The 13,713-nt window shown below is 36.3% G+C and overlaps 1 protein-coding gene across 3 annotated transcripts in view; it reads left to right on the forward strand.

Annotated features, from left to right (window-relative positions):
- Positions 1-13,468, forward strand: part of LOC150105905 (tetraspanin-11-like) — a 191,111-nt gene extending 177,643 nt beyond the window's left edge. For all 3 annotated transcript variants that reach the window (XM_090393666.1, XM_090393664.1, XM_090393667.1), the window contains one exon: positions 13,030-13,468. In XM_090393666.1, coding sequence (XP_090249792.1) covers positions 13,030-13,191 — 162 coding nt within the window. In that variant the 3' untranslated portion in view covers positions 13,192-13,468. The remainder of the gene's footprint in view (positions 1-13,029) is intronic.
- Positions 13,469-13,713: the final 245 nt, after the last annotated feature.

Genomic DNA, 13,713 nt, shown 5'->3' on the forward strand with positions numbered 1-13,713 from the left:
CCCTTCCTCCTAACACTTTCTTTGTTCCCCTACTTACCTGCTATCCTGGCATCTCTCTCTACCTGGTTCCAGCACTCCCTCACATTTTTCTCATTCCTCTCTTCTGCTGTTTCTATTCTCTCCTCTTCTATCATTCCCATAATCCTCTCTCACTCCTACTCTGATTTGCTTTGCATTCCTTGCTTCCATTCACTTAATCTCTTCTTTTACACTTCTCAACTCATTCTTGAGACATTCTGCCTCCTCTTTCAGTACATCTCTCTCTCTCTCTCTCTGCAAGCTACCAACTCTTGCTCACAAGTCATCCTCCCAACTAAGACCATCTCCGGAAACATCACAATGATTCAAACTTTCCACGCTTCCCACTTTTATTTTTTCATTTACATTCCACTTGTTATCCTCACCCTCTATCACACTGCTCATCTTTCTAGTTCGGTATTCTCCTGCCTCTGACACAGTGCTGCCAAGGTTTACTAATATACTAATCTCCTACTCACAAAGTTCTTCCCATTTTCTACATGTATGCACTCTCCATTTCTTGCCAACTTCTGGGATGCATACATGCAACAAACACTGCATATCACAATATCCTGTAGTATGCTATGCAAAATATAGTCCTTAAATGTGAAAAGACTTGGTGACAAGCTATTAGTAGACTGAGCTGCAGCCATCATTTAAATAGTACATGAAGAACCAGTACTCAGAACTACTAAACTGTACTAAAAATTTTATGTTTCTGAGTAGAATTTCCCAACTGCAAATTACTTTATGTTGTGTTATTTAAAGTAGAAAACTCTAATAAAAATTTCAAAAACTTATCTTTTTCTTCTCTGCTACCTCTAAACTCACCCGACTCTGACCTCATCCTCTTGGTAAGAATAAACATGCAGTAAAACACAATATAAACAACAAAACTCCAATAAAAACAGTACTTAAGGACACTGGTATTTCAGTACAGCTCAAATCTTCTGCTACGTTCTCTTGCAATTCTCAATAAGCAAACTTAGCATCCCACTGTTAGAATTCTTTCATGTGAAAAGAACTGAACAGAAAAGTGTTTTATGCATAAATCTCATAAAAGTTTATAAAAAAGCTTAATTAATTTATCTTAAAAAAGTTTTACAGCCATTTAGGATCAAAATGGCCCACATTTTTGAATGAATAATCCAGCATTCCAGTTCAAGTTAAAGAGATTTAGTTGGTTCATCCATGGAAGCCTAAAATGGCTTTCATGGATGGGCTTAGTATTTTTCCAAAGGATCCTCTGTTTATTATAAAAGAAAGTTGGATTTAACATATATATGTCATGCATATATATGTTAAGCAAAGGAGAGACATCCCTGTGGGACTCAACATATTACTAATGCCCCTCTGTTGTGGTTTGATCCTTATATGTGTGATTTGCATCCTTTATTCCAGGCCAAGTTTAAAGTATAAGACCAACCTATTCCAGAACTGACAGTAACTGTCAAGTAATATTTTAGGAGTGTGTTAAGTGCTTTTGATAAGTCAATAAAACCAACTGCTACTATTTTCTATGTTTTGGTGAGGATTCAGAGAAGAATGTCTAAGATTATGACAGGACCATAGAATTCTCTTTATGAGGAGAGATTAAAGGTCTCTGAGATACAAAGGCTAATTAATGGGTGGAAAAGAGGCTGTCTGGTAAAAACTTAAAAGGATTTTAATAGAATTGACATGGAAGATTTTTTTCAATATGGCAGGAAGAGAACTCACGATCATCCCTAGAAATGATATGAGTGTGTTAGCAAGATTAGATTTTTTGCTTGGAGAGTGGCAGATAGATAAAATTTGTTTGTTGAGGCAGTTGTGAAAGCTTTATCAGTGAATGAGTTCAAGAAGTATGATTGGTATTGTGTGAATAATGATTAGTATGGGACTCTCGAGATGTCTTTGAAGATGGCCGAGGGAAAAAAAAAAGATGCAAAGTTAAATAGATTAGGCAAGTAAAATCTTCCACAAGTAGCATTGCTCCTTTTTGTTTTTTTAAGCATACTGTTTTTAGAATAATGTGGAATTTTTATATATACATTGGAGAGTGTGAGTGATGCATAATTTACTCTATAATTTGGTTGATCATCAGCAATGTAGCACTTGGTCTGCAGTTGCTTATAATGTGCTTTTTCCATATTTATGTTTGGGAGAGTGATTAATGTGATTTTTGGTTTAAAAGATGTTAGGGACCTCTCTTTCAAAGATTTTATTTAACAGCTTTAGAATAATCAAACTTCAGTTAATTGACCATCTCTTAATAATAATAATATTGTTATTATTACTGGTTTCATCAATATCTTTCAATCCATTTCCATCAATATGTCTTTGTTAGTGTTATTTTGTTAGCCTTACTTTACAGAATCGAGTTCATCCTTTGTTATTGGTGGAAATCACATTGTCTGAACTGCTTATTGTCTTAGTTGGGGACAATGCTTTGTGTGGAGGAGAATTGCTTCCTGTAGTTGTCAGATGGAGTTTGCATTCTGCTGGTTGAAATCATTTGCTAACTATTTGAGGGATTTGGTCTTACATATGAAGATGTGTGTGTTATGGTTTCAAAGGCAATACTTTTATGTGTAATTTAGCATCTCATGCAAAAGTTCATTCGTTTATAGTAGTAATAGCAATAGTTATTGTTTCCTTTTACATTTCCAATCTGCATTATGTAGTGATTACATTTTCTTCTATATTTAGCTTCTTATTGTATTATTAGATCTCTCTCTATATATATAACATCTTTTTTTTTTTTTGTATATCTACTTGTATAATGTGCATTATCCTTGATTCTGTTTAGCTTTAATTAATTTTTTTTCTTTATTCTTTATTGTTTTGCAATATATTTGACTTTAAGATTATTATACTGGGTATCAGCAAAATTTGACATTGCCAGCTGGGTCCATTCAGTTGTTTGAGAGGAATAGTGAATTCATTGCTTTTGATATGATCATAGTAAAAATAGTTATTGTTAATGTCCATATTGATGTGATTAATACAGAATGAAGTAATTAGATTTCAATTATTTCTTGACTATTGTGTGTGTGTGTGTGTGTGTGTGTGTGTGTGTGTGTGTGTGTGTGTGTGTGTGTGTGTGTGTGTGTGTGTGTGTGTCATTCATATATATATGTCTCATTCTCCTTTGGTATTATTTTTGTTTCTTTGTAGATGCTTCCTGCATGTTCTAATATATAATTTATTTCTTTTACTGCCAATTTTTAACTAAATATTTTACCATCTTGGTTTGTTTTTACAGTTTTTATCTTTAAAAGTCTGACATTTGATGGCTAGTTATGTCTCATATGTTGCAGATACTTCTGTTAATACATCAATGCTATAAATATCATCCTTCATATAATGAAAGTTTGGTTATTCTTTAGGATAAATTTGTATTCCAAAGCTTCTAATATTAATATGGAGGTCAGGCATTCCCTTCTCTCAGTCAGTCAGTCGTCTGCTTCTTTCGTGCAATTATTAAGTCCAAAAGATTATTATTATTATCCTAAGACCCCAATGGAGTCACATACTCATCTAGGAGGTCCCTTAAAAGGGACCTCCTAGATGAGTATGTTTTATGAGTATGTTTTTAAGGTACAGTATCATGCACACAGTTCATCATACTGTACCTTAAAAGCATTCAAATTCTCTGCAGACACTAGGATTCAATCATTCACAACTCTCAATGCAAAAAACTTGCCTCTCACGCTCTCCTTATACAGATTCCAGAGATGACCTCTTGTTCTCCTCAAATCACCTATCATTTTATAAAAAATCTCTTCAACTTTAATCCTATAACAACTCCTTATTAACTTGTACATCTCTATCATATTATCCCTCTTCTCCCTATCCACTAGACTCTGTATATTGCATCGCTTCAACTTTTCTTCATGTTCAGCATTACAGAGATCAGAAGCTATTTTGGTCAATCATCTCTGGATCCTCTCCAACATCTCTTCATCCTTTTGAAAACCAGGTCACCAAATATGTGCACAGAAGTCCATGTGGGGCCTAACCAGAGCCTTATAAATTGGAATTGGAACCAGAATCGCCTTACTTTAACAAGTCAGTGTCCTGTGTATCTTTGCCAGAATTCAGTGTGTTGTCCTCAGAATTTTGGTAATATGCCTTCTAAATTCAGATCCTTGTCCAGCATCACTCCAAGATCTGTTACTTCCTCCAACAATATACCCCCCTAAGAGAGTAAATTATACATTTCATCTTTGTTTACCAAATTTTAAAACCTTACATTTTGCAACATTGAACTGGTATTTCCACTCCCATGACCATTCACTCAGTCTACTCAAGCCTTCTTGTAAGGCCAAAACATCTACTCTACTCCTCATAGTTCATCCCATCATTGCATCATCTGCAAATGGCTGATCATTCAAATCTTCCCCAATATCATTAACATACAAGTTAAACAGCAATGGTGTGCCCTGTGGCACACCACTAGTGACTTTCCTCTTTTGGGATATTGCTCCTCCATAGACAACTTCTTAATACCTATCACACAGACAATCTCCAATCCAGTGCACTAGTCTAATTTTCAAACCTGTTCACTCTAGTTTGACTATCAGTTTATTATGGAGTAATCTATCAAAAGTCTTTGCAAAATCTAAGTATACTACTGTGTATCCATCTCCCACATCCAGTGCTGTCACTTTATTGTAAAAAGTAACTATTATAGATTATTAACACATGACTTATCTTTAGCAAATTCATGCTGTCCATCAAATATAATACCATTACTGTAAACCTAATTCTGGATCGTGATTTTTACCAGTCTTTCCACCACTTTAAACGCAACACCTGACACAGAGCTAGGCCTATAATTCGATGCTTGCATTCTGTCACCTCCTTTATGAAGCTGTACAGTATTGTCATCTTTCCAACTCCTTTGGAACTTGACCCAATGTAAGACTCATATTAAACAAATATGTCATGGCAGATGTCGACTCCCTGGCACATTCCTTTAAAATATGCTCAGGCCAGAAGAGTGGCTAATATAGTAAGGAACACAAAACTGGAATATGAGAAGAGATTGGCCCTGAGATCCAAAGAAAATCCTAAGGAATTTTTCTGCTATGTGGCCAGTAGGAGGAGAAATGATTGTGGAAGAATGACATTGTTGCATAAAAATGGGAATAGAGTGACTGATGCAAAGGGTATAATGGAGTTCCTCAATGAACACTTTATTGGGGTATTTCATCCTGGAGAAGTATGTTTTTAATACTAGAGGGATAGGGCAGGTTTGAATTTTAAAAGTGAAAGAAAAGAGTGTGTTTCAACCAAGTACTCTGGATGTCAATAAAGCAGTGGGACTGGATGGAATTTCGCCATGGGTTTTGAGAGGATGTGCTAAAGAACTGACAGCTCCATGTCTGCACAATGGAGCTGCCAGTTCTTTCGACCTGGTTTTTCAATTAAATTCTGGCCATAGGAAAAGTGCCCAAAGAGTAGAAGGAGGATAAGATATGAGGGCATAAGGGTGGTAGGAGACTGGAAGTGTCAAACTATAGACCAGTTTGTATTTCATCAGTAGGAGAAATTAGTGAGGGATCATATACAGCGCTGGGCAGATGAGGATAATGTTATCTTGAGAGTTACCATGGATATGTTAATGGACACTCTTGTTTTAGTAATGTGATTACCTTTTAACCGGCCAGGACACACATATATATATATATATGTCCAAGTTACCATGGATGTGAAATGCATATTAAAATTGTAATACCATTGGTATTACATTGAAATATATGATGGATATGAAGCATATGAGGATGCGTATTTGATCCATAATGGCCTGTAAGGTGGTTAAGTGACAAGAGTGGTTGATGAGGAAAAAGCTTACTCTGCCTTTTTTTTTTTTTTTTTTCAAAGTCATTTGACAGGGTACCACATGATAAACTGATATCTAAGTTGCAGGACATGGGTTTAGATGTCAGGCTGGTCAACTGTATTCAGGATTGACTATCTGATAAGAATCAGAGAGTTGTGTATGGGGGAGCAGTATTGAGGAAGCAGAATGTTATAAGTGGGGTCCCACAGGGCTCAGTACTGAGACCTGTATTGTTTAACCTTTATATCAGTGACATTGTCAATAGATTGCAGGAGGGATATTCAGTTGTTTGCAGATGATGTGAATCTGGAAAAGGTTATTAGTAAGTAATAGTACAGATGTAGTAGCTCTGCAAGATGATTTCAATAAATTTGAGAGATGGGCAAATGAATGGAGGAGGATATCAATTTAATGCTGCTAAATATAGTCGAAGTTTATATATCGATGGGACACTGCATACTCTGGAGATACTGGAGGAAGTGGGGGAAGCAAGGGATCTGGGAGGGAGTGATGATTGATAGAAACCTGAAATTCAGGGGAACATATTGCAAAGGTGGTGAAGACTCAATACTGAATACTCAATATTCAATGCTGCAATACTGAAGTGGATGCTTACCTGCAGAAATAAAAGAGTTGCCATTCTATTGTATAAAGCCCTGATCAGCCCACAGTCCAAGTGTGCTCAGATTTGGCACAGGATTTAAAGAGGATAAGTTAACTAAAGAAAGAGTGCATAGGAATATAACAAAGATGGTATCAGAAGTGTACAATGTTAGTTACAAAAATTGGATGAGGGAATGTGCACTGCAGAGTTTGGTAGATAGAAGAATGAAAGGTGTATGATTGAGACATAAACTATTGAGAGGTAGTTACAAGGTTGACACTAGGGAGTTCTTTCTTTTGGTGGAACAGGGGAAAGGAGCAAGGGCAAGGTGCCATATCTGGAAGTTACGAAAGGAAGCTGTAAGGAGTGGTTTCTTTGCATGGAGGGTAGTTGAATCATGGAATGCATTGCCTGATAAAGTGGTGATAGCACAGATGGTTAATGAGTTCAAGAAGTGGTACAATAGACTGTGTTTTCTAGAATGGACCTTGCACAATAAGTCTTGTGACTCCCTGGAGGCCTGAATCATAATATATCAAGTCCCACAACCTCCCATATATCTCTTCCTCACTCACAGTAAGTCTCTCCTCCTCATCATCCACTTGTTTCAAACTTTCCATGATGTCACATTCAGAAGGATGAATGTCCTTTATGAATGGCTCATTAAATATCTTAACTATATCCTCCACAGTAGGAGGATATAGTTAAGATATTTCTCTCCAGTCAGTGTCATCCTACCATAATCACTCTTTTTTTGCTGGATACATATGGAAACAACTCCCAAGTTTTTTTTTTTTGCTTCATTAGCTAATTACTGCTCATACTACACTTTTGCTACCCTTACCAACCTAGTCACCCTCCTTGCCTGGTCTTTGTGTTCCTCATGGAAGTGATTATTACGACTCCTCTTATGTTGTCTCCATAATACCTGTTTCCCCATGTATCACATGCTTAATATCTTCCTTCATCCATTTCACATCTACCTTATTTAACCTATTGACCATTGGAATACATTTAGACATTGCTTCTACTAGATATTTGTTGAATATCACCCAAGCTGCATTGAACTCCTTTCCAGCCAACTCCTCATTCTATGCTACACCTGCAAGCTGTTTCTGGAGCTTTTCATAATCACCAGTCTTGTAGTTTCACATATACCCTTTGCTAACAAAAGTCCTCACATGGCTGGCAACTACCCAGGTAATCACTTCTTGGTCACTTTCACCAACTTGAGGGAGATTTTTCACCTCATTTATATCTTCTGATGAGATGATCAAATACAAGATCCCTAATCTTCATGTACTATACTGCATGAGATAGTTGTTCCTCAAAAACTGAAGAAAGTCGTTTTCTTTACTTCCAGTTGTTCAGATATCCAGATTGGAATATCTCATTATCCCAATCTATATTGGCTTAATTAAAATCGCCCATAATGATCACCCTTTTCAAATTTGCTTGCTTAATTTTCTTATACATTTTCTGCTCATTATCTCCACATTACCAGTCTATAGCAATATTCAACAATATATTTCATTCTATTCACCTCCATCTCACAAATTCTGCCTCAAAACCATGACCACTATTTCCCCCTTACTTCTCTACTTTGTATGGACAAAACTCTTTTTCTATCATTAATAGCACTCCATCTCCCTTTTTACCCTTTCTATCTTCACGAAATGCATTATACCACTCCACTTGTATTCTTGTCAGGATGCCATCCTCATCCAACCATGTCTCACTTATTCCAACAATTTTTGGTTGCACGAACCCAATCGATGCAATCATTTAATTTCCCTTGTTTTTGATACTTCTAGCATTCGTAAACAAACATAATAGCTCATTCCTGGATCTGTAACATGTTTCACTGATATTAGATGTCACTCCTCCATACTTTCATTGAGCCATTTCTTTTTCTCCTTACTCATTCCAGAACTCTCATCAAATCAAACCATTTTCTTTACATCCCATGTCATCCCCTTCCCTTTTTGTCTATATGTGCATTCGCATCCTCTTGGAGTATTAACCTTTCTCAAACTGTGTTCCCCCATCCACCCTGATCTCCTCATTTTCCTGTTTGTCTTTCACACTTGTTCTCTCATTCTCTACACTCATGCTACCCACTTCTTCATTCATAAGCACCACTTCATTCTCTCCTGCTCTTTCATATCACTTCTTACTTTGCTCAGATTCATTCTCTGCACTCATTACTCTCCCTTTCAGCCACAGTCTCTCCAAATGACTCACACCAAAACCATTCAAATGCAGTTCATCACTCTTATACAGTTCAGTTCTTCCTTCAAACTCATTCCACATATTAACAAACTGCACTCCTTACTTTTCACACATTTATGCTAACATATGTTAGCAGAAATGTTGATGATAACTGATGAACTGCAGCCAAGCAGAATAGAAGTTGAACTGCAGGATAGTGAAAAGAGCACATCTGAGGCTATTTAGTGTGAGATTGAGACTAGCAGAACAAAATATACCGTTGGGTGCTGCTATAGACCAGGTGATGGAATACATGGTGGAGATAGTATGCATAAGCAAATAGACACAATGAGTGGAAGGAAGGTAATTATCATGGGGGACTGGAGGAAGTAGGGGAGACAAGAGATCTGGGGTTGATGATTGATAGAAACCTGAAGTTTAGGGGACATATTGCAAAGGTGGTGAAGGTAACACAGAGGATTGCTGCTATTATGAGAAGGACACTGACCTGCAGAGATAAGAGGGTTATCATTCCGTTGTATAAGTCTCTGATCAGACCACACTTGGACTATTGTTCTCAGATTTGGTCCCCAGGATTTGAAGGGGATAAATTAACTGTGGAAAGGATACAAAGATGGTTGCAGGACTGTACAAGGATAGTTATGAGGATCGGCTGAGAGAATGTGGGCTGCAGAGTTTGGTGGATAGAAGAAGGAGAGGTGATATGATTGAGACTTTTAAACTGTTGAGAGGTGGTTACAGGGTTGACACTGGGGAGTTCTTTCGCTTGGTTGATCAGCGGAAAGGAGTGATGACAAGAGGCCATCCCTGGAAGTTACGAAAGGAAACTGTGATCAAGAGGGTAAGGAGTGGTTTCTTTGTGTGGAGGGCCGTGGAATGCATTGCCTGATGGAGTGGTGGGAGCGAGAACGGTCAGTGAATTTAAAGAGTGGTATGATAGACTTTGTGTTTCTCAGGGGGGGACCTTCCCTCGATGAGTCTTGACAGACTTTATGTCTTAGGAAGGACCTCCCTTGATGAGTCTTTTGACTCCTTGGGGCCTGAATAATGATAATAATAATGATGATAATGATAATGATAATTTCAACTATGGTAACATCGATTGGAAGGAGGAGAGGACACATGGGAGGAAGGAATTGGATTTTATGTAGTAATTAAGGGATAACTACCTGAGACAGCATGTAATGGAATATACTAGGGGTTCGAGAGTGCTTGACCTAGTAATTGCATCTGAGAATTTGATTGTATTAAATATGACCATGTTGTCACCAATTGGTGAGAGTGATCATAAGGTCTTGACCTGGGAGGCGGCTAAATGTGTGGAATTTTCAATTAAGACAGGGTACATGTAGAATTACTGGGCTGGTAAGTATGACAAGCTTAGGAGATTGCTTGGTTCAGTGCCATGGCATGTAAAACTGCAAGGGCTGGAGATTGATAGCGCATGGGAAGCGGTAAAGGAGCGTTTGAAGGAGGTAATGGCTGCTGTATACCTAGAGTCTGGATAGTAAATCAAGTAGGGGTTAAATGGATGAATAACACCATTAAGCTTGAGCTGCAAAAAAAGAAACAACTGTGTACGACAGAATGATTTTAAGGAATACTGATGGTAGGAGGTAACTGAATCAGTTGATATAGTGGAATTACTGAGCGAGCACTTTGCAAGAGTACATCATCCAGGTAGTGATATTGCAGGAATGAAGGAACCAATAGCTTATATGGGAATTGAGGTGAATAGTATATTACAAAACCTTAATGTGAATACATCTGTGAGATTGGATGGTATACCAGCTCAGGTTTTACGTGAAGCGGCTAATGAATTGTCAGTGCTCTTGACCATTTTGTTTAATTTGAGTCTTGGGTCTGGGTTAGTCCCGAGCAGGTGGAATAGAGGGGAAAATAGTTCAACTGCATAAAAGAGGTTCCAAGACTGCTTTTGCAAATTACCGACTGATCAGCATATCAGGAGTCGTAGTCAAGGTTTTGGAGAAAGTAGTCAAGAGAAAAATACAGGAATGGATTGATGAAAATGGGATGCTGTATGGGGGGGACAGCATTGTTTTGTGAAGGGTAGATCATGCCTCAGTAACTTGCTCACGTTTTATAACACAGTGACGGCTAAACTGGATAAGAGTAATGGGTTTACAGTGATACTGCTGGACCTTGCTAAGGCCTTTGACCGAATATCACATGGAATTCTAATCAGTAAACTGCTGCATATGGGGATGGATATAGGGTTGGTGAGATGTATAGGAGGGTGGTTAAGGATAAACAAGAACTGGAAACTTAGCCATACTTTCAAACAAAGCTATACTAAACGAATACAATCCATGACTCCTATATCATATATTAAAGGCATCTCTGAATGAGTGGGAAACATTATGAGAAAAAATATAAACTCATTGCTACTTACAAACCAATCAACCAAATTCATAATCTGGTGCCTTCTCCAAAAGACAAATGCCACATAGCATCAGTGATGATATGTAGCATATACAAAATACCATATTTGTGCAACTTCTCTTACTACAGATGAACAGGACAATCTGTTAATAAACATATCTCTGAACATCAAAACCACATCCGGATCATCAAACCTCACCAATTTGGCCTAGCATAACATTGAATTAAAAGTTCTTAAGTTTAATTTTTAAATTTAAATTATGTAAGTTAAATTTTTTCAGCCCAATTGTTTTTAACCAATGAACATGCTACTTTTTCTTTTATCCAAATTCCTTGTTGTTCCCTTCTCACACTGATGATGTCTTATGATAGGTATGATGAAATATCTATATAATAAATTAATTTTTACTATGGTATGTGCAATTCTATAATTATGGATACTCCACAAGTCTCATTATACAAAAAAGTTCCATCAAAGTAATACACAGTTTATAATCTTTTTATCCCAAATTGAATCCATTTTCATTTTCCATGTTGAAATGGTAACCATTCTCCTTTGCCCCATCAGTCAGTCAGATTTATCCTGCAAGATCCCTGAATTACCTGAAGTACAAATTTCACAGCATATCCATCCCCATTTGTTCCACTTTACATAATTGGGTTCTATGTGGTATCCTGTCTAATGCCATTGAGTTTAGTATTATGACATCTTCAGCATGATGGAAGAGATTAATTCTTGCATCTCTCTTTACAAATTTTGCAGCTAGTAAAGGGTAATTTTTGCATCTCCATATAGCCACTTAAGATTATCCACTTCTTTTGCTGTCTCAGCACTTCTCCGGTTAGCATGATCTGAAGCAGGAACTGATTAATTAACAGAATAATTTTCAACTGAGTTGGAATGATAGTAATAGTAGCCTTTTTTTTTTCTTCTATTCACTAATACCTTTTATTCCCCAAAGAAAATAAGCAAGGCTATTTAGCCCTAACTTTTGGTGACTAGGTTTTAGAGTAAGGATGCCATCCATTCAGTCAACCAAACTAGCAATAATTAAGTGTTTCACTATCTGACAGCTGTTTTGATCTGATAGTTCTCATCAGAGACTAAGCAGAAACTTTATTTGGGCAAATAAATAAAGAGATCAGGTCAGAAAAGATATAAAATATCATGCATCGATAAGATGTGTAAGGTTCAAGCTAGAAAAGTGAAAAGCATGATAGAGAATAACGATATAAGAGGAAATCAGATAAGCTCTGGGTAAAACAAAGTTGCTAGAAGAGATATAAAATAGCACACATTGATAAAATTCATAAGGTGCAAGCTACAAAAGTGAAAAGCTTGATAAAGAATATAAGAGGAAACTGGTCATTTAGAACAATCTAAGAGCATTCTATATGGAATGCAGACTATAATATTTTATTATTATTATTATTATTATTATCATTATTACACCCTCCAAGGAGTCAACAGACTCATCGTGGGAGGTTCATTCAACTGACAACATATTTATCATATAGAATCTTAAAATCCTTAACACCCCTTGCATTAACAACACATTCTGGCAATGCATTCCATTCCATTCACTGACAGTTCTCCATGTAAAAAAATCTACTCCTGACACCCTTCTTCACCACACTTTTACATAACTTCAAGGAATGACCTCTGATCCTTCCCGTCTCACCTTCTACTTACTCTTTTTATAATCCCCTCTGGATTAGTCTTATAAAATCCTCTCACTAACTTAAACATCTATATCATATCACCTCTCTTCCTCCTATCCACCAAACTCTCCAATCCATATCTCTTCAACCTCTCTCCATAGCCAGCATTCTTCTTTAAATGTTTGGAATATTTTAATTAAATATTTTAGGCTCAGTAAGAATATAAATAATTTTTGTTAGTAATTTTTTTTTTTTAATTAATGTGTTTTTTTCTTTACAGGGTTGCTTAAGATTTATTGAAACTTTGAAAATGAAAATCCTTCTGACATCTGCAGTAACATCCTTCATTGTGGGATGTTTGGAGTTTCATGGGTTTCTGCTATCTATCTATTTAATGCATAAAATGAAGCACATCAGAGAATTGCTTGAGGCATATTTATAGTATTTATTGAACTGTAAAATATTTGTTTAGTAACAAATTATCAATTTGATGTCTTCATGTATATATTTTGTGCCTTGTTATATGCTGCTTTTTATAGCAGCACCTATACAACAGTAGGTGATTCTATAAAGGTTTCATGAATTAGATCACCTATGAAGGAAAAGATCATCCAGATTACCAATATATATATATATATATATATATATATATATATATATTCAGTTTTTCACTGTTTTATATATACTCATATATGCTTTTCTTAAAAATGGCAATATTACATGCAAATTATGTGCCAAATTTGTTAAAAAAAATTATTAAGTACATGCATATTTAATAATGTAATTATAAAAATAATACTGTCAGTTTCTTCTGTGTATAAAATATTCTTCTTATTATTATTATTATCATGATTCAGGCCTCCATTGAGTCACAAAACTCATCATAAGAGTCCCCTGGAAAACACAGTCTGTCATACCCTTGAACTCATTGATCATTCTTGCTATTACCACTCTATCTGGCAAT

The sequence above is a fragment of the Typopeltis vanoorti genome, chromosome 6 (assembly GCF_054136105.1).
Source record: "Typopeltis vanoorti isolate ZY-2024b chromosome 6, IOZ_Tvanoo_1.0, whole genome shotgun sequence".
Classification (NCBI taxonomy): domain Eukaryota; kingdom Metazoa; phylum Arthropoda; class Arachnida; order Uropygi; family Thelyphonidae; genus Typopeltis; species Typopeltis vanoorti.